Source organism: Callionymus lyra, chromosome 13 (genome assembly GCF_982586985.1).
Source record: "Callionymus lyra chromosome 13, fCalLyr1.hap1.1, whole genome shotgun sequence".
In the NCBI taxonomy this organism is placed as follows: Eukaryota; Metazoa; Chordata; class Actinopteri; order Syngnathiformes; family Callionymidae; genus Callionymus; species Callionymus lyra.
Window position 1 is genome coordinate 22,386,423 of NC_141830.1, and position 27,344 is coordinate 22,413,766.

At 43.1% G+C, this 27,344-nt stretch overlaps 2 protein-coding genes across 5 annotated transcripts in view; one reads left to right on the forward strand and one right to left on the reverse strand.

The window, feature by feature from the left end:
- aven (apoptosis and caspase activation inhibitor) overlaps positions 1-14,713 on the forward strand; it is a 34,288-nt gene extending 19,575 nt beyond the window's left edge. Inside the window, exons 3-7 of one of the 2 annotated variants that reach the window (XM_087805273.1) lie at positions 11,269-11,339; positions 11,464-11,553; positions 11,660-11,888; positions 12,039-12,170; positions 14,614-14,713. In XM_087805273.1, coding sequence (XP_087661399.1) covers positions 11,269-11,339; positions 11,464-11,553; positions 11,660-11,888; positions 12,039-12,169 — 521 coding nt within the window. In that variant the 3' untranslated portion in view covers position 12,170; positions 14,614-14,713. Of the gene's footprint in view, positions 1-11,268; positions 11,340-11,463; positions 11,554-11,659; positions 11,889-12,038; positions 12,490-14,613 lie in introns of those variants that run through there. The other variant, XM_087805274.1, reaches the window with a different exon arrangement.
- Positions 12,632-27,344, reverse strand: part of ryr3 (ryanodine receptor 3) — an 89,298-nt gene continuing 74,585 nt past the window's right edge. For all 3 annotated transcript variants that reach the window (XM_087805278.1, XM_087805277.1, XM_087805279.1), the window contains 28 exons: positions 27,273-27,324; positions 27,153-27,209; positions 26,988-27,087; positions 26,150-26,229; positions 26,007-26,083; positions 25,351-25,424; positions 24,785-24,799; positions 22,513-22,593; positions 22,349-22,437; positions 22,148-22,276; positions 21,236-21,340; positions 21,084-21,165; positions 19,742-21,012; positions 19,630-19,682; positions 19,397-19,559; positions 19,238-19,324; positions 18,404-18,595; positions 18,063-18,193; positions 17,953-17,995; positions 17,663-17,790; positions 16,957-17,017; positions 16,698-16,844; positions 16,322-16,456; positions 14,766-14,922; positions 14,633-14,697; positions 14,447-14,547; positions 13,780-13,831; positions 12,632-13,137 (listed from right to left, as the gene is read on the reverse strand). In XM_087805278.1, coding sequence (XP_087661404.1) covers positions 13,042-13,137; positions 13,780-13,831; positions 14,447-14,547; positions 14,633-14,697; positions 14,766-14,922; positions 16,322-16,456; positions 16,698-16,844; positions 16,957-17,017; positions 17,663-17,790; positions 17,953-17,995; positions 18,063-18,193; positions 18,404-18,595; positions 19,238-19,324; positions 19,397-19,559; positions 19,630-19,682; positions 19,742-21,012; positions 21,084-21,165; positions 21,236-21,340; positions 22,148-22,276; positions 22,349-22,437; positions 22,513-22,593; positions 24,785-24,799; positions 25,351-25,424; positions 26,007-26,083; positions 26,150-26,229; positions 26,988-27,087; positions 27,153-27,209; positions 27,273-27,324 — 3,823 coding nt within the window. In that variant the 3' untranslated portion in view covers positions 12,632-13,041. The remainder of the gene's footprint in view (positions 13,138-13,779; positions 13,832-14,446; positions 14,548-14,632; positions 14,698-14,765; positions 14,923-16,321; positions 16,457-16,697; positions 16,845-16,956; positions 17,018-17,662; positions 17,791-17,952; positions 17,996-18,062; positions 18,194-18,403; positions 18,596-19,237; positions 19,325-19,396; positions 19,560-19,629; positions 19,683-19,741; positions 21,013-21,083; positions 21,166-21,235; positions 21,341-22,147; positions 22,277-22,348; positions 22,438-22,512; positions 22,594-24,784; positions 24,800-25,350; positions 25,425-26,006; positions 26,084-26,149; positions 26,230-26,987; positions 27,088-27,152; positions 27,210-27,272; positions 27,325-27,344) is intronic.

The following is a 27,344-nucleotide window of genomic DNA, read 5'->3' on the forward strand; positions in this document are numbered from 1 at the left end:
GATGTCTCTACAGACAATAAGCCAATTAGCGTTTGCTTATTGATCATGAGGAGGGAGAGGCGATTAGAAACTGCACATCGCCCAGGGGTACGTTGTTGAAGATGGACTCTGCTTCTGCCACTAGTTGGAATAATGTTTACCTCGAAAGATTCAGTTCGTTCAGTTCAACCCATGATTATATAATATACATTTATATAAACTATTACTAAATTATATATCAACTATATGTTTTTCTCCATCGTTTTCCAATAGAGGGAGGCAAAGAAGGGTAAAAGAAAAAAAAAAATCCATTTGAATGTATGTAGCAAAAAATAAGTGTGGAAACGCATTTTAATATCGAAACGAGTCATATTGAAATGTGTTCATGAATACCGTTACACCGCCGTAGCCTGAGTTACGAACGTTTAGAGTGAATTCGGAATGTACAGATGTTGATAATGAATAAAAGGCAAATTAATTGGGTTATTATTAAAAAAGAAACGTGTCAAGACAACTTAAATCATGGTTATATTGATTGAGAGTTTTCACAAAGTATAATGTTAGTATTCGTAAAGCTTTTTCATCACGTTTATTTTTGTAAAGTGTGCGAAAATGGTTTTTGCTTTTTGAAAAAGTTGCAGAATACAAACTAGAAGATCCCTAAATATTTAATTTTTTATTTCTATGGAACGTTGTGGAACACAACTGGCCAGGTAGTGGAACATGTGCGCATGCTAACGTTCGAAGAGCTTCTTTTTAAATCTGCACCGCAGAGAGTTTTTTCTTGCTTGTTTTCTAACCTTAACAATAAGGGAAAGCTGGAAAAAAAAGCCTAAATACTCTCTATAAACAAATGGAAAAAAATGGTTACTGATCCATCGAGCAGTGATTCGGGTTACTTCATGAAACACAGTGATGTGTTTTTGTGTTTCAAACAGCCTTTTGGAATTTCAAAAAGCAGACCCGGTTATTTTAAAAGGACACGGTGCACAAAACAAAGCCTAAATTGGCCATTTAATGGTATGATGGGCCGCATCGATATCGCTAATTGCTTCGTGCGCTTCAGTCGCCCACACGGTGTGACATGTTTGCGGTAAACAGGCTTGTTGACATCGTAAAAGATTTCAACACTTGGACCCAAATACAACTTCATATCTGTGACGGTTCGGTTGTTTCACTAAGAGTTTAAACAATAAAAATCATACTTGATCAAATAAATGCTAAAAGGCCAAGACGCATAAGACAAACACAGGAGTCACGGAAAATCAGGGAAGAATAAAAGTGTCTTAAGATGTTTCTTGAAGGAGTCAGTAGATCATCAAACACAGAGGAAAATCGTTCCAAAGCTTAGGAGCAACAGTCTGGAAGGATTTTCTCTCCTCTGGTCCGGAAGTGTGTTCAGGAACCATCAGTAGATTCTGATCCACAGACCTCAGAGCCCGAGCTGGGGTGTAAGGCTGGCAGATCACTGATGGAAGGTCTGACCACAAATAGATCTGAAAGTAAGAACCAGAATTTTAAAGTTGATCCTGAAAGAAACTGGCAGCCAGTGAAGAGTTTTAAGGATCAGAGAAATGTGAGTTCTTCTACTAGAGCGAGTCAGAATTCTCACTGCAGAGTTTTGTATTAATTGCAGGCAAGACAGCTCCTTCTTGTCTGGTTTTGAAAAGCGCTCTACAAATATAAATTACTTACTTAATTACTAATTGGTTTTCATGTATTTAACCATTTGTATAAGGGATGCAGACAATTAATCCTTGTAGATAAGAAACTACTAGATTAAATTAAATTAATTGCAAATTAACCCTTGTGTTAGCTCCGGGTCAAGGTGACCAAAAGGCCCGAAAACAAGTGTGTTTGTGGGATCCCTTGTGTTGTTTCTGCGTCAAAGATGAACAACCTCCCTGGCTTCAAGAAATCCATTTGCAATTGTGTAGGTTGTTCATCTTTGACCCAGAAACAACACAAGGGATCCCACTAACACATTTGTTTTTGGGCCACCGGGTCATTATTATTGATTATTAGAAAAGCAAATTTTCTTTTTTTTCATATTGGAAATCATATTTAATGTGTTAATATATTTTTGGTTTATAGTTCAACAGTGTGCAAAATAAAATCATTCAATTATTTACCATTAACAGGCAAATATTCATGTCCTTTGTTCATTTTTCTGTTGCAATTCAACCTTAAATTGTCATTCTGACCTCTTCAGTTAAATTGACACTGAAACGTTTGGACATATTTTGGTTTAAAATCAAATTAAATCAGTTACGACTTCGTCAAGAGTCATGTGGTCGGTAAATTCTACAACACCAGAGTCAAGTACTCAACAATACTACACATATATCCTTGTTACTACAGTATCACTATATATCACAATACATTCTAAGTGCTCATGTCATTAGTTCATGATTCATATCATTAATGTCAATCTTTAGTGTCTTTGAGAAAACTTTTTTAATTTTCTCAAAGTTTCCCGTCTCTCAGATCGAGGAACTTTTAACGGGCAGAAACCTTGATCAGAACCAGACTTTAGTTTTTTTCCGAAAGGTTAGTCTTGAGGCAACTACTGACAAACCCTCTCTATCTTCGAGAGCTTAATTAAATTATTTTTTGATGCACAAACGTGTCGACTTCAGGTGCTCGTCTGTTCTGTCTTTGTCCTTCACTGTTGTTTCACCAGAGAAACGTGTTCAAGCAGCAACATTCCAGTCTCCGACCGACCTTGGGCCGTCAGTACTTTTCACAAGGCATGAAGATTCCTTTTGAATACGACTCCGTTGCCTTTGTTTTCAGTGCGAGACGTGAAGGTTGTTGGCATATCAGGCTCACGTTCCTCCACTTCAGTGGTTGATGTCGTTGCAGCCGCTGCTGTTCAAGCCAGTTTTACCAAAAACCAAAGACATGCCGGTTTCCATGGTTGCAGAGGGACAAATAAAAAAATAAAAAAATCGACCAAGATGACAGTTAAAATCATCCAGAATGGATGCAGCTGCTGTGCTGAGTTCACTGGGAGGGAGTGTTTGAAATTAAGTTAGAAGTAATAAAGGTTGGTTTGAGTCTCATTAAAAAAATTCTACAGACATGAAACCAAAGACGATGAAAGGGTTAACCATGGATTGAGGACGGACCGATGATTTGGACCAGAGCTCCTGTGTTCCCACGTAGGGAGTCGGATTGTGTAATCCGTATCTGAAAGTGCATCCGGGTAGAGGAGGTGACGTCTCAACTCTGGCTTAGGAGAACTTACGTTGTTTGGGCAGCTGTCAATCAGAGGCTGAGTCATTCATGGACACGACCCAGTTTGTCCGAGTTTGTTTTTTCTTTGTCAGCGTTTTAAAATCGATCCGTGTCATCTGGCAAAACTCCAGCCCTTGCTTCAGAGTTGACCCGGATCTCCGCCCGTCACCCTGATCACTTTGATGCCTCCATGTGTCCGGCAGGTTCTACCAGGTCCCTCCGCTGAGGTGGAGTAATTGGATCCTGACAATCATGTCTCGTGGTAGTCATTGACGAAGATCATTGATTTTTGCACTTTCTTCAGCGTTTATATTGTGTTTGTTTTAATCCAAGAGAAACAAGTTTCTTTTGGTTTCATGATGTTATAACGACACTGACTAAACCTCCAGGCTCTATCTTGTATCTGTTGTGTAGGTTATTACTGCCTGAAAGAAGTTTGATCCTTAAAAAAACACCAAATTTCCCTGATATAACATGTGACTCTTCATACGAAGTTGCATGTTTAAGTCAAATTTACCCCCCAAAAAGTTGCTAAACAAGCCGAAATGAGTAAAACACAAACCATCTTGTTGCTGAATCAGCATTAAATTGAGATATACGTATGTTGTTTGTTTTAAGGCTAAATTTATATAGAACTTTTAATCGGAATGTCTTACGAGTCCAATGTTCTTAAAGAATATTTGGATACGACACGTTTCACGATACAGAGACAATGATGTATCGTGATAGTGTAGTAAACAATTTTAAACAAATCAATAAAGTTTTACCTTACCTTACCTTACAAGGATATATGTGTAGTATTGTCGAGTACTTGACTTTGGTGTGGTGATACTGTAGTAACAAGGATATATGTGTAGTATTGTCGAGCACTTGACTTTGGTGTGGTGATACTGTAGTAACAAGGATATATGTGTAGTATTGTCAAGTATTTGACTCTGGTGTTTCAGAATTTACAGACCACATGACTCTTGACGAAGTCGTAACTGATTTCATTCGTTTTCAAACCAAAATATGTCCATACATCGGCTTTAAAAGCTGCTGGAGTCACTGTATCCTCTCGTCCTCAGTCATCGCGGGTATCTCACGGGATTTAACTGTTACTTTAACTGTGCAGGACTTTATGACTGCTGCCATCTGGTGGCCGAAAGTTTAATTGCAACATCAAAATGAACAAATGCTGCAGATTAAATTGGTTTTGAAACCGAAATATGTCCAAACATCAGCTTTTTAAAAGCTGCTCAGGTAGATTGTATCCTCTCGTCCTCAGTCATCGCCAGGATTTTGCAGGGTTTCATTGTTGGTTTAGCTGCGACGTTAGGAGGTGATTTTGAGCCTGTCGTGTTTCTTTGACGGCGTTAATGATCACAACCCGGTCCGTGGACCTTCATCGTGACCTCATAGAACAGAAGACGTCGGCAGCGGAAGATGAGTTGGAGCAGAATTCTTCCGGATGGTTTTCTGGAAGCGCATCATGCCAGCGTGGAGATCTGCTGCGGTCTGACGTGAACCTCCATGAATGGTGCTCACCAGTGCGGACGCACATGAGCGATGCTCGGCGCGGAGGAGCTCGTGTGTTTGGATTGAAGTGCTGCTGCTGGTCGTCACATCTCGTCCGCCGCCTCCTTCAAAGACTTCCTGCTGCTGCGTTTCATGTCGCCGCCAGTAGGAGCAGCGTTGTGATGTCTCCGAGAGAAGAACAGCTGTCGCTGCTCTTTGTTTTCCTCACGGAGGTTAATTAAGTACGGGTTGTGTAGACGAGTGTTGGTGTGCAGCAGAATTAAAACACAAACGATGAACTAAAGGCAGATCAGTTGAAGTCAAATATGAAGTCGTGGAAAGTTCATGATGAAGAATGACTTGAAATATTTTCAAAACGCGTTCATGACGGATTATATACTGTTCAGACACGCACACGCACTTCCAGCACACACTGTACACACAAGTCCAACACATTAGGCAACATATGTCAACCATACACACACGCATGCCTAACACACACACACACACACACACACACACACACACACACCTAAACATGAACATAATCACATACTAATAACACACGCGCACAAGAACACAGACGCACACCTTGCAAACAAACGCAAACCAAGAACACAGACGCTCACAAACACGACCAGCACACAGACACGCACAGAACACACACCTTGCACACATACACACACAAATGCACACCTTGCACACAGACACACACAGTACACACAAACCCAGCATACATTCACACACAAACTCACCCCGCACACAAACACACACCTTGCACACAGACACACACAAACGCACACGTTGCACACAGACACACAAACACACACCTTGCACACAAACACAAACGCACACCTTGCACACAGACACACACACAAATGCAAACCTTGCACACAGACACACAAAATCCTATCTCACACACACAAATGCACACCTTGCACACCTTGCACACAAAAGCCTGTCACACGCACACACACAAGTGCACACCTTGCACACACCAAGCACACAAAAGCCTATCACACACACACTTGCACACAGACGCACACAAAAGCCTATCACATGCACACACACAAGTGCACACCTTACACACACCAAGCACACAAAAGCCTATCACACACACACAAACACACACCTTGCAAGCAGACGCACACAAAAGCCTATCACACGCACACACACAAGTGCACACCTTGCACACACCAAGCACACAAAAGCCTATCACACACACACACACACCTTGCACACAGACGCACACAAATGCCTATCAAACGCACACACACAAACACACACCTTGCAAGCGGAGACACAGAAACTCGTGCCTAAAACACACATATACAAAGTGCCTTGAAGTACAAACGAGACACAACATAATGCACAAGAAAATAACACAAGCCCGTAATCTATACCTACAAATACACTCACAAAAGTAATATTTACAATACTCACCAAAACAATGACGCCACACACACAAGGCTAACACACAAAGAAAACACCACAATGAACACACCACAATGAACACACCACAATGAACACACCACAATGAACACAATGAACAAACCATAACACACACACACACACACACACACTTGTGTGTTTATCAGGTGGAGTACACAGCTGGTAAAGAGGGCGAGCGCTGGCACTTCTCACCTCCATGTTTGACAATGACCGGCTCAGAGAATTTGTCAGAAAGTCACAAGCTCTTCAACAACACAACCGAGATTGTGTCGTTGTCACGCGATCATCGACAATACCGTCTTCTCGCTCACCGTTACACACACTTCTTAAAGTGTTGATATTCACCAGAGGGGAATCATGTGGTCATAATCTTATGGCACCTTTTTTTTAATATCGATGACATCACTTCCTGTTGTAGAGACGACAACACGGTAACTTGATGGTGACAATTATTCATGATAAGAGGTGTGTATTGATAAGAATATCACGATACCGAAGCAACAATATGGTATATCGTGATACTGTAGTAACAAGTATATATGTGTAGTATTGTCCAGTACTTGACTCTAGTGTTCTCACAGCTTTAACAGCCGCTGTATCCTCTCGTCCTCAGCATCTTCAGGATGATGAAGGATTTAAAGTAATGACTGCTGCCTTCTAGTAGCACACACAAAAAGCACAAAAATAATAAGAACGCCTTGATTATTTTCATCTTAATTGTCATGTTTAAGAACCGGTCTATATTTGATCTAATACTTGAAATACAAACCTGAAAGAATCATGATATGAAAACATGATGCACTGTTTTTGGATACAGTATTTCGATTTGTTTCGCAATACTTAAGTTTATGTCACACCCCTATTCATGAGAACACGCAAGTACACACAAATGTAACACATGTGCCAGAACTACTGACTCAAATCTACAAATGATACACAAACAAATGAAACGTATGACACACACACACAAGTAACCTCCAGTACAAACTATTGACGGACACTAATGAGGTACACAACAACACACAAATACTAACACATGGAAACACACATGTGAAATGACACACACAGTATCGACAGAAACGGCACAAACGCACACTGGGGTCACCTGACAGGAAGTTGGATTTCCCTTCACATGAAGTCCCGATCCTCTCCTGAAGATCTAATGAGCGCCGAGACCCCCCGAGACCCCCCGAGACCCCAGAGAGTTCCGGCGGCTCTGACATGACTTTGACAAAAGCGTCCGCACCATTAAAAGTTGCAGTAAATAGTCTGCGTTTATTGTCTCGCCTTGTTTGTCTCGCAACTTTAATTGCAATTAGTACAGACAGTGATTTATCGATGCGTTGTGAGTTCGGCGCCGCGTCGTGTCGGGTTAATTGGTTTGGTTAAAAAGGCGTGACGGGAGGAGAGAGAGAGGGGTTGAGGGGGGGGGCGACTCTTCACCTGATTTTATTGTGCGTTCAAGACGACAACATCTCGACAAATGTACGACTCGTGTCTGGTTCTTTCTCAGTGACTCGAATCATGATGACCAGGTGTGTATTGATATTGATACGTGTCACGATACAATATGTAGTGAACTGGAGGATATTCAATTCAATTCAATTCAATTTTATTTAAAGTGTCTTATCATAACAAAGTTATCTCAAGACACTATACAGTTGAAATAAGACTACAGTTGATTAAGGAAAAATAGATCCCAGCAATTCAACAAAGAGCAAGAAACAAAACACTGTACAGTGAGCAATGGCGAGGAAAAACTTCCTTTTAGAAGGCAGAAACCTCGAGCGGAACCCGACTCATTGTTGACGGCCTGCCGCTTTGACCGGCTGGGAGGAAGGATGGGGGGGTAGACAGATGGATAAGGAGAGGAGTGAGGGAGGATATAGTGAGAGAAAAGAGGAGAGTGTAGGAGGGTCCATGGAGGTGCTGGAGAGAACTCGGGATCTGATGACGTGGTGAAGATCCTGGATCAGCAGCAGCTCTGGAGGTGGATCCCTGGATCAGCAACAGCTCTGGAGGTGGATCCCTGGATTAGCAGCAGCTCTGGAGGTGGATCCCTGGGGCTCCGGGAGAGAAATAAAAAGGTGTGGGTTTGGGACAAATGTAGACAATACACAGGTATACAGACTCCGGTGACGGGTGAAGATATATAGAGGGGAGAGGGGAGGGGGGAGGTTGAAATAGCCAGGCCAGAGCGCACATACCTAGCACAGCAGATCCAGACACAGGGGCCCAAGCCGCGGCAGGAACCCGCGGGAGACCAGGACCCGGCAGGCGAGATAACCACCAGAGCCGACCCCAAACACCAGCGAGAAGGCGGACCACCACCGGGGGCGCGAGAGGGCGAGCACAGGCGAGGACGACCGAGGAAGCAGAGAGGGGGAGGCACCAGGCGCAGGCACCGGGGCAGAGGGGCAGCCAGAAGAACCAGTCAGGGGATAGGGCCCCGGGGCCAGGCCTGGCGACGGAGGACCCCCAGACCGTCAGGCCGCCAACAAGTCCATAGCAGGGGACCGAGTCAAGGAGATGGGGACCCACCACAGCAGCGGCGGCGGAACCCCCACCAATACCCTGCGGACACGGCCAGTAGCCGGGTTGAGTGCCACCGCATGAGCCCGGGGGAGCAATGGCCAGGCACCGGCCCAGGTCCCCCGGGTCACAGGGGGGCCACGGTTGTGCGGGCAGGGCGGGGGCAATGCGGCCGCAGCCGTCCGGGAACGGCCCCCAGTCTTTGAACTGTAGACCGTCCCCAACAGCCGCAGCCCACCTCCCCATGAGGGAAGTTTGGGGGGCCAGCAGTATTCGATGGGCAGTCCACGGTCTCTAAGGTGCCGAGGCCCCGCCCATCACACGATATATGTGTAGTGTTGTTACACAACACATGACGAAGTTGTAACTGATTTCATTGTGTGAATGCTGAAGGCACCATTAAGATCCACTTTTGCTCTCCTGGCCTAAATTTTTTTTATCAGATTTGAACTTTTCAAACTTTTGTCAATTCAGCTCGTTCCCTGGAATTCTGGCTATGTTCTATCTTTAACTCTTTCTTCTATTCCTCTTTTTCTACCTTTTTTTCCTCATTCACTTGAATCTTCTACTCATGTTTCAACTCCTTCCACTTTGACCTCTATGACTTCAGGTACTTTCATTGACTCACACCTAGAAACTTCATTCCACTTTAAAAACACTTTTGTCTACTTACTACTACGTTACTTCTACTTCTGCTTTTACCACAAATTCCACTTTTACCTTTACTACTAATTTTACTACTGATCCTACCATTGCTTTTACTTATACTACTTATTCTACAAATGATACGACTACTTCCGCTTACACTACTAAATATTCTACTACTTCTAATACTTTAACTTCTACCTCTACTACTACTTCTACTACAAAAATATATTGTATTCTTCTTCTCTAGCATTTCAGTTTATAGATTCAGCAGATTCATCATTCAATCTACATTTTCTTCTGGAAAAGCTAATTGTCTGGTTTGTTTTGAAACCTAAATATGTCTATGTATCCTCTTGTCCTCAGTCATCGCAGGATTTTATTGTTCCTTAAGCTGTAGAGGACATAATGCCTTGCAACACAAAGGAAGAAACATAAGTATTTGTCAATTGTTAAGAAACGATCAAATTAATGTTTTTTTTGTTTATGAACTTTATTGACACGTCAACCCTGGATAACGATGATAACTAAACTAACTCAATGTGATTGTGTTGTTGCATGAAAAATATGAGAATAGAAGGATTTTCTTACTCTCCCACTGACGGAGAACAAACCGATGAGTCTCCTGATAATGGTGCAGCTTCTCGCCGTCCTGACTCGGCAGGCGGAGGACGAGAGCGGCGAGGTGGCGCTGGAGAGCCTGGAGAGCGGCGCTGAGAGCCTGTTCCTGCTCCACAGAAGAGCAGTCGCTGGAAAACATTGGCCGTCAGTGAAGGAGCCGTTACACAACACGAGTGTTCACGGACCTGTGAGCCGCTCCACGCTTCCAGACCTCCTCGTCCCGGCTCACCTGTCTCTCATCCCACTGTTGCCGTGGCAACGTCAGAGCCACTATGTCACTAAGTATCACCTGGCTCTGCCCCGGGGCCTCCGGATGTTCTCTCGGAGGAGCCGAGGTTCTACTCCGAGTCTCTCCTGCATGATTGAGAGCTGGACTCGGAGGTGCCGAGAGTGTGTGTCCCAGGGAAGATTTTGTCGACGTTTTGTGTACTTGATTGTGTAGTCGCAGCAGCAGCAGCAGCAGCTTGTCTCGCCGTCACTGAAAGCTGCTGCTCGTCTTTTCTCCGACTCTCGCTCCTTCTCTCCGGGTCGGCCTTGATAAAAGCCGCCGCCTTGACCTCGTCAGATGCAGATGCCGCTCGGCTTTGTGCCTCTGCGGGCGGTTTAGACGAGTTCTGAGCGAGAGATGAGCCGTTCGTCTGCAGCTGTCAATCACTGTCACGGAACTGATCATAGTAGGATCATTTATATCAGGTAGAAACAAATGTATATGTGTATCATTGTTATTTTATAGTTTATATTTCAATCAAGTGTTTTATTTTGACATTAATCTACGAAATCGTGCCATATCCCGATGATGACTGAGGACGAGAGGATACAGTGACTCCAGCAGCTTTTGAAGCTGATGTTTGGACATATTTTGCTTTGAAAACAAATGAAAGCAGTTACGACTTCGTCATGTGGTCTGTAAATTCTGCAACACCAGAGTCAAGTACTCGAAAATACTACACATATATTCTTGTTACAACAGTATCACAATATATCGTATAATTGACCCTGTATCGTGATACGCATAGTCGGATTCATATCAATACACGCCTCTAATCATGAATAATTGTCACAATCGAGTTATGGTGTCATTGTCTCTACAACAGGATCAACATCGATATTAAAAAAGCTGCCAAAAGATTATGACCCCATGATGAACCTCTGATTAATAACACGACTACTGGAAGTCGAATTGTCGTATTGTGATATTGTATTGTGATGCGTATTGCTCCGTCAATACACACCTCTAGCTAGAGGGCGCTGTTCACGCAGACGTTTTAAAGACAAATTAACGGTTAAACTCTCTCTCCTCAGGGGATTCCTTCTCTCAATTCCGGTTTTCCGAGGAGAAGAGCTGGGAGATGGACTCATTAGCGGCCAGTCAGGTAAATCTATAAGGTCATGGATCAGCGTCGGATCATGTTTTAAACGCTTCGGATCGACACGGTGTTGGATCGATCGCTGCTGGTTCTGGTCCCGTGTTTTAATACCTCGACTGCTCTTGTCCAGGTGTCATCGCTGGACCTGCCGGGTCTGGCTCGGATCCTTCAGCAGGTTCCTCAGCATCAGAGGCTGGACCTGGAGGCGGAGCTGCTGCAGGTGTGTCCTGGTGGAGAGCAGAAGATGGGCGGGGCTTAATCCCACGGGGGGGGCGGGGCTCACAGCTGGGTCAGACATGATTAATTGATCCCGGTTGTCACTTCAGGTGTCGACGACGCCAGCCGAACTCCCCTCCATGTCGGCGGTCAAACAGGAAGTGCCAAAAATAGCCACGTTCGCACCTCCAATCCCCGCCCTGAGAACCGTCGACCCGACGCCCTCGCTCAGGGCCGCTGACCCAGAAGGGGGCGACGACATAGACGAGGAGCTGGAACTGCTGCTCTGCCTGGACAAACTGGCGCCTCCTCCTCCGACGACCGTTGCCGCGGAGACAGGTCAGCCCACTCAAACCCGTGCCCGGGTCACATTCCCACACGATCAGGATTGATCCGTTAGCTTTGTTTGCTCGTTAGCACAGGTCGGACGAGCGTCGCGCTAACAACCCGTGACACACGCGTCATTAACGCTTCGTTATCGATCCACAGAAGAGTCGCAAGAGTCGGCGAGGACGGAGGATGAACACCTGGAGACGCTTGAAGAACCAGAGGAGGCGAAGAAGAAGAAGAAGGTGACGGAGGAGGACCTGGAGGACTGGCTGGACAGCATGATCTCCTGAACTCTTCTCAGTGAGCAACATTATATGGCAGCCGATAAGGTCCTTGAACGCACCACCGTCGTGACACATTCTGATCATCTCTTTAACTACTATAGTGTTGTTAAATATGGATTTGACTGACGCCAGCAGGGGGCGCACTACATCCCAGAGTGAAGTGAATCTGAATTTATTGAGGAGTCGACATGAGGAAACAAGTCTTGTCGGAATGTTTCTCATAAATCTACGTCGGTGTTTGAACATTTTTCACAAGACACACGTTAATAATTCGTCCACTTTGAATCAAACGACTGGAGTTTCCTCGTGAACGAATAACAGTGAGAATGTGTTTTAATATTTACCATAACTGTCATCGTTCCCAACTTCCTGTTTGCTCCGAAACCATTTTCCCTACAACAAGACGTTCGCAGCAACTTTTACGAACTCCTGCCCTGAAAGTGAAACATCACAGACTCGTGTTCAGTTTATTGCCTCAGTTACTTTATTCAATTCCTCCCCGTGTGAAAATAAGCGTCGCGGACCGAAGAGCCTAAACAAATACAAAGGGCGTCGGCGCGAGGACGGGCGAGCGGGACTGAGGAAGCGAACATCAAAGATCATCTATATTTTATACAATTGTTTTTTTTCTTGAAAAGCCACAGAAGTAACTGGTGACGGGGAAACGTTTGCATAGACGGGAGAGTTAAGGCACGTCGGAGAAGCTCCTGGAGATCTTTTGTTAGGAAGTTGTGCATGAATGAAGCTCGATCTGTTGCATAAAGTTAGTTCAGACGTACAAACCACAGATATTTTCTATCTTTTTTAGGTTTTTTTCTTAAAGTGTCTTTTTTTTTTTCTCAAACGTGGCCAGAGAAGGTCTTTGAACCGGCGCAGGTTTATCCCAGCTGGTCCTCATATTGTTTTCTGAAGCAGTCTCCGGTGGGGAAGAAGTCCCAGCATCTCTCCTGGTACATCTTCCAAACGTACGACTCCTGCGGGCAGAAGAAGAAACATTACTGGACGCCATTTTGTTTTTCACGGCAATAAATGTAATAAAACATTTACAAACGCCTTTTCAAGTTATTTGATAAATCGCAACGATTAACGTTCACAACCTTAACCTTGTTTTAAGTGACATTTTGTTTTTGTTTTCTGGATAACCATCTGGATCCACAAGACTTTTGAAGATTTCCTTCACTCTCTACACCGTCAGGCGCCCCCTGCTGTCCCACTGAGCTCATGGATGACATTTCAAATGCTTAAAAATGTTATGTAAATGTTCTGTGTATGTATTGAAACCTGCTTGTTTCATTTGCTAACTAAAATAACCTCCTTGGCAGAGGTAATAAAATGTATTTACCGCAATATGGGTGGGAATGAGCAGCTTGGCAGAGGTCTAAGTGCTTTTTTTCAAATTTCAACATGTTCTTTACAAACATTTCAGAAGTTTTTCCTTCCGTTAAAATGAAAAAGACTTGGCGTTAAACTGATCTTAGTTTTGTTGGTGAAGTTTGAGTGTGGAGCATCACACACCAAAATAAGGTTGAACCCACACGTTGTTTCTTCCTGCGGCTGCTCTTACGCAACATCCCAGTGGGCAGAGAATGTTCTGAGGAGACGAAGGCGTCACGTACCTGCCCGGTGTGCTCCGTCTCGTCCTTGTTGATCAGGTACATCAGGAAGAACCTGCAGAGACACCAGAGGTCAGGGGTCACCTCTCGGACAATCACGTGTGCGTTTGTCATGATTGAGTTGTGAGCACGTGGTCAAGACAATATTATTAAGGTTTATATTTCAACAAAGAATGTGTAAAATAAATCTAATTACAATTAACATGAAAAATCTGCAGTGTTTGTTCATTTTAATGTTGCAATTAAACTTCCAGCCACTAGATGGCAGCAGTCATTACGTCCTACGCAGTTAAACGAACAATGAAATCCTGCGAGATCTCAGCGATGACTGAGGACGAGAGGATACAGTGGCTCCAGCAGCTTTTAAAGCTGATGTTTGGACATACTTTGGTTTGAAAACAAATGAAATCAGTTATGACTTAATCAAGAGTCATGTGGTCTGTAAATACTGTAACACCAGAGTCAAGTACTCGACAATACTACAAATATATACTCGTATAGTTTTACCTGTATCAAGTCCTGGTTTCATCAGTCTTGTGTGTGTGTGTGTGTGTGTGTGTGTGTGTGTGTGTGTGTGTGTGTGTGTGTGTGTGTGTGTGTGTGTGTGTGTGTGTGTGTGTGTGTGTGTGTGTATTCTGCTGTTGTGCGTCTGTTAGCGTAGCAGACTCACAGGTAGTTGGCCAGGTTGTGTTCTTGTAGCGTGTGAGTCTCAAATCCATGAGGTGTGCGATCAAAGTAGTCGTTGCCGATCCCGCAGATGAAACATTTAGTCTGGAAATCAAAGTTCAAGTTGTAAAAGGTCAAATGTCAAGGGACTCCTCTAACCCCCCGGTGAACTCCCGCAGTGACCACGTACCTCCATGTCCTCCTTCACCTGCTCCTGCTGGTCTCTCAGCTCCCCGAAGGCGTCGATGATCAGACCTGGAGGGCGAGAAAAGACGTGTTGACGGCGGCTCCGGGCGCGAGGGTGAGAAGGTGCGAGTGCGAACCCTGGATGATGGCCAGCAGGATGACGATGACGAAGAAGAAGAAGGTGATGTCAAACAGGATGCGGTAGAGCTCGTAAACGTCTCCTGCCGGGTCCTCCAGCTCGTCACCGATGCCACCGCCGGCTCTCACGCCCACGTACATGTGGAAGAGGTAGCACTGTGGACAGGAACCACCAGGAGCTCACTTGGTTTGTAGAATCAAGATGAATTCATTCAAGTTTAGGGTTTTGTTTTTGAGTGGATTCAAGTCAACAGCAACTTGGATTTAACAAGTAATTCCCTTTCAACTGCGAGAGGAAACTAAAGGAACGTTTTTAAAGCGTTTTTAAAGTGCTCTTCAATGGTGTTTGGTCAATACCTAATGTCGCCTGCCGTCTTTAGGGGGGCGCTAATCCGACACATGCGTAAAGAGGGCGGAGGAACCAGGAGATGAAGAAGATATGATTTACACGTAGACCGACAAACTCACTTTCTCACTTTTGCTATAATTTAAGAAGCATTTATGAACGAGACAAGTTTTTTTTAAATACAATTTCTTTTTACTGTTTTTCCAACAACTGTGACCTTCAGAGTAGTGCTTCTTTATTTTATTTAAGCATAAACAAAATAAGTAAATAAAATGATAAAAAAAAAAAAAGTTTCTGAGAGCAGAAAACTTTATATAAACTGTTTATATAATGTTGAAGGAAAGAGTTGTGTGGCTGGATAGTTCATTATTTCTAGTTTAAATTTTGAAACTATCACTTTAAGCTAATGTTGCTTCATTGATTGTTTTCTACTCACCCTCATGTCGACTAAGGGTTGGGATTATTTTCAGAGTAATATGTTCTTTTTGAGAGTTATAGACATTTTAATGTAGCAACTGTATCATAATCTGTAATTTGTAATCACCAGCTTGTATTGAAGCCTCGATATAATCTTCCGGAAATAATAAAACACATATTTTATGCTCATAAACTTTCATTCATATATATATATATAAATATATATATATATATATATGAATGAAAAGTGAGAGGAAAGTTTGAAACTATTATCGTGGACACAAACCATCAGCAACAACCTTGAAAATAATCCTCTTTTAATGAGAGAACCATCCCTGAAGACATGGGTGCACCTGGTGATTCTCTGGAGACATAAACACACCTGGTCCAAGTGCTTCTACCTGCTGACAGTCACGAGGCACCGAACATTCTGCCCAGACCTTGAGCTGCAGCGATTTCTCATATTTTCAAAAACATCCATTTTCTGTTGAGAACAAATTTCTTGTTGCTCCTTTTAATCTTTGAAGTGAGAAGTTTGAAGTCATGGAAATGTGATTGTTCTATACAAAAGCAACAAGTGTAAACACAAGTGAAGCTATTCAACAACTTTTTGTGTTTGCTGCGGCATCAAGGCCGGCGCCGGAATTGATTAATTCAAACTGAAAGCTTTTGCGGGACCTTCCATTCAACCTCGTCTTTTATTTCAGACATTTTTCATTTTCACTCCCGAGTTGTTTTTATGCACCTTCACTCTTCCTTCGCTTGAAAAATAAACTAACGAGAAAAACGCACCGTCATCATGTCGTCGCACTTCATGTCAGGCTCGTCCTCGTCCTCGCTCTTGTTGTAGAACTTTCTGAAGAAGTTGAAGGCGACCACGGTGTAGAGGTAGACCACCACCGCCAGCAGGCCCACCGTCAACACCAGCTGTGAGACACACGTCACCATGTGACCGTTAACTTAACTGGCTGGAGATGGTTAGTAAAAAGGATTCTGATCCAAAAGATGAACAAGTTTAAATCAGGAGATCAAAGATTTGACTTGAGAAAGGAAGACTCTGGTTCCCCCTGCTGGTGGAACTAGCTTCAGTCACTGTGACGAGGTGAAAGAGTTTGTGAAGACGTGACCTTGAGTGGTTTTAAAAGGACACGGACGTCGCTCTCCTCACCTGTTTGCCGTTGTGGGTGACGGAGGACAGGATGGTGCGCAGCGTCTTGAAGCCCATGGCGATATCCAGCAGGTGAGCGGCGAAGAAGAAGTTGTTGAAGTGACCGAAGACGGACATGACGGTGTACCAGATGAGATACAGGTAGTACTGGGATGCAGAGACACAGTCAGGTGTTTAATATATAAAGTGAAGAATGATTATATAAAGCCTCTTGATTTATTGCTTCCTTATGAATACAAACAAATATAGATGGACTCACGTTGTCGGTCAAAACGACTCCCATTTTCCAGATGTGGTACTTAGTGTCGATGGAGCTGAGCCTGTGAGCAAAATACATGATAGAAAATTGTATTAATAAATTAAATTGAAGCAAATTATGATAATTTTTTGTTTTAACTAATGTTTGCTTTTTTTAAACCAACGTCAATGTGTAGTTAGAGCTGGGTAGCAATAGACCATTTACCGACATTGATACTGATACCTTCAACTTCAATACTCATTCTTAACTAGTACTTTGGCTCATTTATAAGATAATTTCAAAGAAAAATATATGGCATTACACATGAAAAATATTGACATTAATTGTTCAGCTTTGGTAGCTCTGGGCTGTTTTCTTATAGAAAAAAATATTCCAGTAAAACGGACCAGTTGCTAGCAAGTGACAAATGCATCTGATGTTCACTGATGTCACTTATTTTTCTCTTCACGCTTTGGAAATGAAACTGAAAGACGAAGCATGTTTTTAAGTCGCTGCCACAAAAGAACAGAACAGAGCCTCATGCGTAATAAAGCCCTCCATGAATGATGCCTCATTTGTTTTTGGCGCCACCTACTGTTAGAAAAGGTAAAGCGCTGTGTATTAGGATCATCTGAGTTTAAGTTAAGAAAAAAAAGTTGTGTTGTGCACTAGTATATATTTCTGTCATTGTATAATGAGGAGCACAGGGAACCATTTCATATCTCACCAGGAGAGCAGCGACGCCTCTCTCTCCACCGTCTCCACGGTGGGGTCAAAGTCCAGGGCGCTCTGGTCCAGGCCCAAAAGCTCGGCGATGCGTTCCGCTCCGTACATGTCTTCGTACTTGTTGATCACCTGCGTGCACACGAGCGAGACGACACTTTCTGATCACAAATCACGTTTACGAAGCGACGATGACACAGGCCTCGACTGGAGGTTGTGAGTTTGACTCCATGAGGTCAGAGGAGCTTCATGCTGAGGTGACTGTGAAGCACTTTAGTAAAGGTAGAACTTCACCTTTCTCTTGATGAACTTGTCCCAGTAGTTGTTGGGAAAAGATCTGCGACAGAGAGAATCTCCGTCACTCGACTGTTCTTCGCTCCTGATGCTGTCGTAGGAAAACTCACGGGGTGTTGATGACCAGACGATCCCACTGACCCTTGATGTCCTCGTCGGACGGCTGCTCCGTGATGTAGAGGCCGTCGAACTCCAGCTTACGAGCGATTTCCTTCTCTCTCTTGAAGATCACCAGAGGAACCTGTGGTCCAGAGAACACTTTTAAATGAGCTTTTACAACTTTTTCAAAGTGTTTATAGAGTTAGAAAGTGAGTCTGACAGGGATTTTGCTTTGGCTAGAAGTTTGTTGGACAGTTTTCTTTCTCAAAATTAAACTCAAGAATGTTTACTAGCAGATGGACACTTGTGAACACTGACGTCACACTGGTTCTAGACGGGTCATGTGACTCACCTTCAGGTAGTAGTATCCCACCAGGCACAGCAGAGAGATGACGGTGTGGAAAACTGACAGGAAGCGCAGTGTGGGCGCCATGTAGCCGGTGCTTTCCTGCAGCACAAACTCGTCCATGTCGAAGAGCGTGTCCTCGTTGTCGTCCTCGCCCCAACTGTCCCCGTCCTCCTCTCCCTCACTCTCACCAGTCACCTACACAACATTTCACAAAACCCTGTCAAACAACACCTTCTACTTCATGCTGCAACGTCCTCTAACCGAGCTTCGCTATTGGGGTCATGCGAAGCTTGGTTAGAGGACGTTGCAGCATGAAGTAGAAACTGGGTTGTGTTAGATAATTTGGGTTCGGATCAGCTGACAGTAAAAAATAAAATCATTTTAATCGTTTATTGTTTTATTTATATTCAATTAATTAATTGTGTGTAAAATAAAATGATTCTATTTTATATGCACTTGACATGCAAATAACAAAATAAAATATCCATCGACTTAAATATCGCAATGTTTTTCACAATACCGTATTGATATTCAACAGATTTTTCTTAAAACTTATGTACTTTTTCTGTTTGTTTTTGCTTAAAAATCATTTTTCATTTTTATAGTTTAGACTTTCATTAATTGAAATTAAAAATCAACATGCAAATATTCAAAGCTTTTGTTCATTTTTGTGTTGAAATTAAACCTCTGGCCGCTAGATGGCAACAGTCATTACATCCTCCTCCTCAGTTCTAATAATTCAACCAAAAGAAAGTGACACAATCACAATACATCACTTAATTTTGGTGTTTCCTAAAATGGTTATACATCCATATATCTAAGCGTTCTTTTAAATACCTTGTAGAAGAGCAGGATGAAGTTGATGGCGAAACACACGAACAGAGCCAGGAAACGCAGGTTGTAGAAGTTCCGAGCCAGATAGTTCTGAGAGGAAGTTTGACAGTCAGGTCAGAGGTCAGACTCCAGAACGCTTCCCTCGATGTGGTCAATCTTTACCAGCATCTTTGTGAAGAAAACTTCCAGCCCAGCGAAGATTTTGGACATGAAAGCCGGCGACGGATCTTTGGGCTGACTGGATCTGGATTTTGGTTTCTCCTCACCAGTCGGCTCCTTCACTTCCTCCTCCTTGGGTTTGTCGTCCTTCTCCTGGTGCTCCGTGCTGCATCAACAAGAAGTCATGTGACTCAGCAGAGACTCGGAGCAACCATAAAAACAGAAAATTGACTCACTCTCCTTTCTCCGGCTCGCTCTGGGGTACATCAAAAGGTTTGGCAGCAGCTTTCTGAAAGTCAACAGGGTTCATGAGACAAACGTGGGACACCAGCTGGCACCAATGACAACCTTCTTCTGTTCTGCGGCGGAGGTCTCAGCGCTGAGCTCAGAAAAGTCTCCCAGTCCAGGCTCCACATGCTTCCCTCCTTCCTTCTTCGGCATCGTCAACATCTCCATCATCATGTCCACCTCTGCGTCAGCTGTCGGAGACATGGCCGCGTCTGAACTTCGCGAGGCCTCGATGGCCTCCACCTTCTCGCCCTCCATCACGTCTCCGTGGATCCCAAACTGAGTCGGGTCAGGCATGTTTCCGAGGATGTCGGTCACTTTGATGTTCTTGGCGCCTTCGACCAGCCCGCCTCCAAACATGGAGGACCAGATGAGGTGGAAGAAGCCAAAGATGATGCCGTAGATTCCTTTGAAGAAGCCAGAGAAGAGCATCCAGAAGAAGGAGAAGAAGCCTGTGATGATTTCCTTGATGCCCAGATTCTTGATCTTCTTCAGCTGCTTGCGGACGTTTTTGATGGACACCATGCGTCTCATGTCTCCCATCTTCTTCTTGACTGAGCGACAGGCGCTGGTGAACGCTGAGGCAGACTCCAGAGCTGCGTCCTCCTCGTCCTCCGACGCGTGTCCATCTTCCTCCTCTTCCTCCTCCGGCTGCTCTATAGCGTCCGGCTCTGAGATCTGCGAGGCCAGCTGCATCTCAAAGATGGTGTCCTCGCAGAAGTTGACAAACATCTCCATCTTCTCGCTCTCGGTTCCCTCATTCACCACGTCGAAGATGAACTGCCGTTTGGACTCCTTCACCTGCGGCTTCTCCCACTGCTCTCGGCTGGACTCGCTGATCTCGAAGTAAACCCTCTCGATGCGCTTGGCGCTGCCCATTATCTCGATGCGACCCAGGTACGGCTCAAAGTAGCTGAGGACGCTCTCCGCCAGGTCCAGGAAGGTGGAGAGGCGGGAGTCGTGGGGCATGTGCTCCGACAGGTTGGTCAGCAGCACGGCCACGTTGAAGCCGATGTCCTTGGCCGGCTCGTGGAAACGCTCCACAAACTCTTTGTAGTTGAACATGTCGTTCTCGTCGGCCTCGGCGCAGGAGAGCAGGAACTCGATCTCGGACTGGTTGTACTGCTTCTGGTTCTCCATGGACTTCTGGAAATCTTTCTTGGAAATGATGCCCTTACACTCAGGGTCGTACTCCCTGAAGTTGTCCGACGTGGTCAGGTCCTTCAGCTTGAGGAACATGTCGAAGAACTTGAGAATCATCTCGACATTGCTGGACGACTCCATTAGCGTGTCCACCATCTGCTTCCCGATTGTTCCATTCACGACATTTCCTTGAAAACAAAAAACCTTCTTTAGGATCTCTTTTCATATTTAGCAAATCTTTGAGGGAATATCCAGAAACCTTCTAGCAGAGACAGCAACATGACGACCATGTCCTTTTGTAAGTCCATCAGCTCCTTCAGCAGCTCGATCTGACTGGCGTCCTGCAAACAGAGTGGTACATTCAACCAGACAAGAACAGGTCCAAGGATCTTGGGGTGACTTCGTTCCTACCTGAGACAGTTTCATCTGCATGTTGGCGAACACATGTAGGAAGCCGACGACTGCGTCCCACAGTCTGCTGTGAGCCAGACTCTGCTGGTTCCCGATACACGGACCCTGAGAGAATCAAGGAAAAAAAGCTTCTCAAATTCAGTTGTTTTCCATTTGTCAGAAGAACAAACTGTCAGGAAACAATGATAAACTGTCGGTTCTGGACCACCATCTGGATCCTTATAAAGGTTTCTCACTCTGTGTTGAGAGCACCACAGTTTTTACTGTGTGTGTTGTGCAAGTGAGTTACAAGTTGAAGCCAGTGATGTCAAATATATTTTAAATGCTTAAATTCACTAATTATATAGACTTGTACATTCTCATTTTGTTTTTATGTAAACCAGTGTGTAGTAGAGCATGAAACCACTGCCACCTACTGTCCCATTGAGCTCATTGCTAACATTTTTCAAATACTAATAAAACATTATCCTGTTGATACAACAAATGTAAAGCAATAATATTTTAATTATTAAGTTAAAAACACAGAATAATATAAATGTATAGATGTATAATGTATAGATAGATATATAGATAGATGTATAAATGGATGGATAGAGCGATAGACTAAAGTATAGATTGATAGATGTATAGAGCGATAGACTAAAGTATAGATTGATAGATAGATGTATAGATAGATAGATAGATGTATAGATGTATAGATAAATGTATAGATGTATAGATAGATAGATGTGCAGTGAGTAACTGATATGCCTATTTTTTTTTTTTTTTTAAACATGTCCATCATTGTACTTTAACAAAAAAATGTATCATGTAAAACTGAAACGCCCCGAAATCTGCGTTGCTTCTCTTAACAGTTCCTTTAAATAATATTTGAAATCCTTGATCGCCGACATGCCAGACCTGCAAACCTACCTGTATATACTCAGTCAGGGAGTTGAATATCTGCTTTGCTACATCCAGAGCTTTGGAGAAATTTACTTTACCGGTCTCATCAATAACGTCTTTGCCCGAGTAGTACCAGTAGAAGTCACTGATGGACTCCTGAGGCAGAAGAAGAAAAGACATGATCCGTCTGGTCAATCATTCGGATGATGCTGGCGTTCTTTGACGAACCTGCAGGCGGAGCAGATAGTCAACGGTGCTGATGATGATGTTGACTGTGGTCGTGTTTCCAGTCTGGGTTCTCAAGAAGTTCTGGAAATCTGACAGACACGCACAACTTTCAGATTTGTTCAAAAGTGTCATTGGAAAATCCAACCAGATCCCACTGAGCTCACCTCCGTTGTGCCCCTCACACAGAAGTTGCAAAAAGCGGAAAAGATCTTTTGTAAACTCGTCATTCTGTAGCACCTTTGAGCCTTTTGAGACAACAAGTCTGGGTCAGTGTTGCCTCCAGCGGTGACAGACTCCCTCCAGAGGTCATTAATATGAAGCAAGCACATCATGTGTTCCAAACATATCTTAAATCCAGTGGACTTTAGATTGCAGGTTCAGACTAGGGCTGGGTGATATGAGAAAAAAACTTGATCACCATTTAGTTTTATATTAATTTTTTATATAAATACTATTTTTGTCACTTCTAAAAGTGAACGGTGATTTTTTTTTATTAAACATAGAATTCCTAAACCTTCCAATCAGCTCAAAATAAAAAAACATAAAGTGTTTATTCAGCTCATCGTGGACAGAATATGGTAAACAAACATTTTAGAAAGATTATTGTCGAGTGTTTCAGATTCATCGTCTGATTCTTAAACGTGTGGATCATTCGAGAATAATTACGTGTGAGATTTTTACAAGCGCTGTCACCAGATTTTCACTAAAAATGCGAAGATTTGGTGACGATCTGGAGCCCTGCGGCGCCCCCTAGATATTCATAGCGTGTGTCGGAACATGGATGAATGCAAGCTATCGAAGTATATACTGTCCATGTCTCATATGTTGTCGTTTTATCGCCCAGCCTTAGTTCTGACTGAATCCAAAGAGTTTCTTGAAGGAAGAAAATGCTCTTAAATCAACGACGATGAAACACTAGGACATTTCGGTAAGCTGGACGAAGTTTGAGAACTTTCACATGCAGGCCAGAAGTCAGCCTGAACAGTATGTCATGAGGAGCAGACAAATATCCTTCATTAAGCCGGTACTGAGGAGTCCCTCCAGGATCACTTCATGGCTGCTTTAACAACTTACCAAGGTTAGCGGTCCTAAACTTTACATGCTGAAGTTACATGTAGCTTAACTTACGCCCACACATGCCGTGTCAGAGAAACACTACACAGCTCAACATTACACACCTGGCTCAGAAATAATCTGAATGTCACGTAAAAAGATATATTCGAAGTAGCTATATGTTGCCCCGATCAGGAAGTAGCCCCGTGGTACCTGAAAGGAAGTACTGAGCCACACAGTGGGAAGTAACCCAAACAGGAAGTAGTCGTATGTCAACCGTAAAAAAAGTATTGTTGTGACCCTTGGGCAGGATGTAGCTATATGTCAACCATCAAACATGTGTGTGTCGACCAACAGGAGGTAGCCACTTGTCATTCATGCAAGAAGACGTGTGTTGCCTACACAGGAAGTAGCTGTGTAAAAAGCAACTTTATGAAGTAAACAGATATTACAAGAAGTAGCTGTTCCTCTACAAGATGCAGTAAGTCTATCATCATGACCATGTTTACCCCGTCTGAAATCTGGGCGAACGAGAGGTTACAAGAGCAGAGTCCATTATGACGTAATAATGGCTTCACTTCTTCTCCAGCTAGCTGTAATAAACGCCCGTTTTGTTTATACAATGAGTCCCTTTGAGGTGGAGACTTCTGGGATTGATGACGCGTGGTGACAAACCTTGATGTTTGGCCAATCACAGCAGAGTGAGTGTGGGTATGGTTAACAAGATTTTATCGGAGTTTTCAGTGGGCGAATCATTTTCTAATGTAAATATTTCAATGAAAAGATAGTTTTGTACAAACAGACACTGATGATACATTAGAATCAAACATCTATTTAAGACACACTTAAATCATTAAAAATAAACTTTAAAACATCTAATCAGAGTTTCATTTTAAAATAAACAGTTAAATTGAGCCCATTATTCTGTAACATTGCACTTCTTCTGCTGAAAGTATCATATGAAATGAATCTAGGAATTCTCTGTAAAGTCAGACAATCTTGTCAACAACTAAGAATGGGCAACACAATCCTGGAGGGACCGATTGAACACCATGTGAAAGTTAGACGTCTCTACGGTGACCAGCTTTTTGAAATGGGCCACACATCCAAAGCAAAACAAAGCTTTGCTTACACTGTGGAGGATCCACAGACCATCACTGATGAGCCTCAAAGCAACACATCGGTAGGTAGAGGATTGGCATTAGTAGATGTTACGATGGAGGACATGGAGACACAAAGTACGAGCAGAAATGGATTCCAGTCTATCAGCGAACATGCGCTGTGTGTTCCTACAGAGGGAGAGGAGTGAGGCAGTGAAGTGGGGGATGTAACATTCAGGATGTAAGCACAGCCGTATCAGCACGAGCTAAGGTTGTTATTTACCCCGCTTAGTGTAGACTGCCATCGATGGGATTTATTTTTGAATATGAGAGGAAGGAGACAAACGATAGACAAAAACACAGAGTTACAATAAGAGGAGAAATGGACTGAAAGTGACCGTGCAGTTAAAGTCATTCTACGCTCATGATTGAATTATTACGGAGACGAAAGTAGTCACAGTGATTTTGTTAAACACAGAACTTGATGGAGATGTTCAGTTGGAGACTAGAGGATGAAAAGACAGAATGCATAAAAAGTGTTAAAGGTTTGGCTTTTTTAATGCTGGACCATGTCATGTACGCAATTGGACTCCCACGCTGTAGGGTACACACTCTAAACTATGTTTTAAAAACACAGCAAACTAAGAGCAATAATCAAAATTCTCATGGCTTTCAATTTTGATTATACAATCTACCAAGGCAGACTACAGATCAGGAGCCTAGAGCCTACACAGGAACTATCTGAGTGCATGGTTCAGCATTAGTTTTCAACATATTGATTCAGCATATCTCTTTGTGGAACTCTGGAGCTGAAGGAGAATCAAAGAAAAGATATTATTGTCTGCTTACTTGAACCTTCCTCTGTCACCATCCCAAGTCCTTCTGCTTTGTTTTGCCTCTCAAACGCATTCAAGTCCAGGACACTAGAGGGAAGCATGGTCACACCGAATCATGACACCTGCAAGAATCTAACTCCAAATTATTTTACAAATGAAATGAAATCATATGAATTCACTTTTATATGTGGTGAGGTGCATTAAAGGCACAATACGTAGATTTTGTTTTAAATATTTTTCTGGCTACCCCTGGTGTTGGAAAAGTGCAAGTGCAACATTATAAATTCTGGTTTCGATGTTGCTATTTCACAAAAACAAAAAAGATGAAAGCTACAAGTTTCTTTTTTTATGTCAGAGGTAACTTTCTCAAAACTTCATATGAAAACACCGTCTCTGACCCACTGCTGCAAAGTAGTGGCCACGTAACACTCACAGACTCTTTGGTGGTCGTCCAGAAAAAATAATGTAGTGAAGAACATCATTGAAACAACAGCTATGAACTCAGTCTGTTTAAACTAAACCAATCTTTAAAGACAATATAAAAATAAAAAACATTTCGAAAATGTTATATAGTGTTGCTTTAATATAGCTTTAATTGTGTAACATGGCTACACATGTTGATGCATAAAAGTAGACATTTTAAGTGGAAGATATCATGGAGGAACTTACCTGCAAGACTGCATCAGTCCGGACAGACTCTTGAAAAAGCCTGCATCTCTCTTCTCCTTCAGATAATCAAGCATTTTCTGGGGACAGCAGGAGAAAACAGTGAAGCATGTGACGTCTGGCGTGGTTGGATTTGTCGTCCTCACCTGCTGAACTTGCACATTGCCTCCATTTAGGATTGAGATGCCCAGTTTAAGGGTGCAGGTCACCATCGGACCGAGACGTCCTGAGCAGGACGAAAGAAAGAAGGGAAGACATTAAAAAATTCTGCATGTGTGAGACTCTAAAGCACCAATTTGATACATGGAATACGTTTCTGTTTTAGTTAATGTTTATCTCTGTATAAACTGTACTGTGGCTGGAGGCAGGTTAAAAAAAAAAAAAGAAAACCCAAAAACCTCTTGTACAAAGTGCTACCAGGGTTACATTTGTCCCCCTTTTAGCAGATTTATTGCAGCCCATTGACTTTGTTATACATATATAAGTTAACTTAATTGTTGAACTAGTGAAAGTAAACATATTTACAAATGTAAAAAAACAACTTTAAAAAAAACTCAAAGGCTTCATATGGGAGATTCAATGAGTCAAATGTGTTAAAATACGATAATTTACGTTTACAATTTTGTGTTGAACCGTTTTGAATTTTAAACTAAAAGCTCCTAAATCTAAAGATATATGGCATAAAAATGCTTGACAAACTGCTGATTACACACAGCTGCAAGGATGAGTTCACTGAGAGGGTATAAGAAAAGAGAGCAGATGGTGAAAAACGGGTTTGGAGCGAGGAGAAAGTTGTTGAGAAAATGAGTCTGGAATGGATTTTATTTTGGTAGAGGGCCAGTCAGCAGTGCGAGTCTCGCTCAAAATCATTCATAAAACAGTATTTGTTTGACTTTTGTCGGAAATGTATCCAAAGCCTTAAAATCCAAATAAAGCCAGACAATAAGTATCAGTTTATATTTCTCAAGATGGTATCGTCGTTACCTTTACTGGCACTGATCATCTGCAGAACCATCTCAGCAGCTCCACGAGCGTGTAGCCGAGCCTGCTGGTACAAGATCTTCTGCTTTTCCATCTCCTTTTCCTGATGAGTGCAGAAGGTGTCACCAAGTCTCTCAAAGCATGGATCCTCAGCCAACAATTGCTAACCTCGAACGTCTTCTCTTTCCCTTCCTCCTCTTCTTCCTCTTCATCCTCTGCACAGCTCTGTGACACGATGAGAAGTTACTCCATCATATTTGTCTCAACTCTGAGCTGAGCTCAAGCTACCTTTGCCATCATGTCTGCGTACGCTATATACAAAGGATCTTCTTCCAAGTGACTGCAAGAGTCCAACAATGA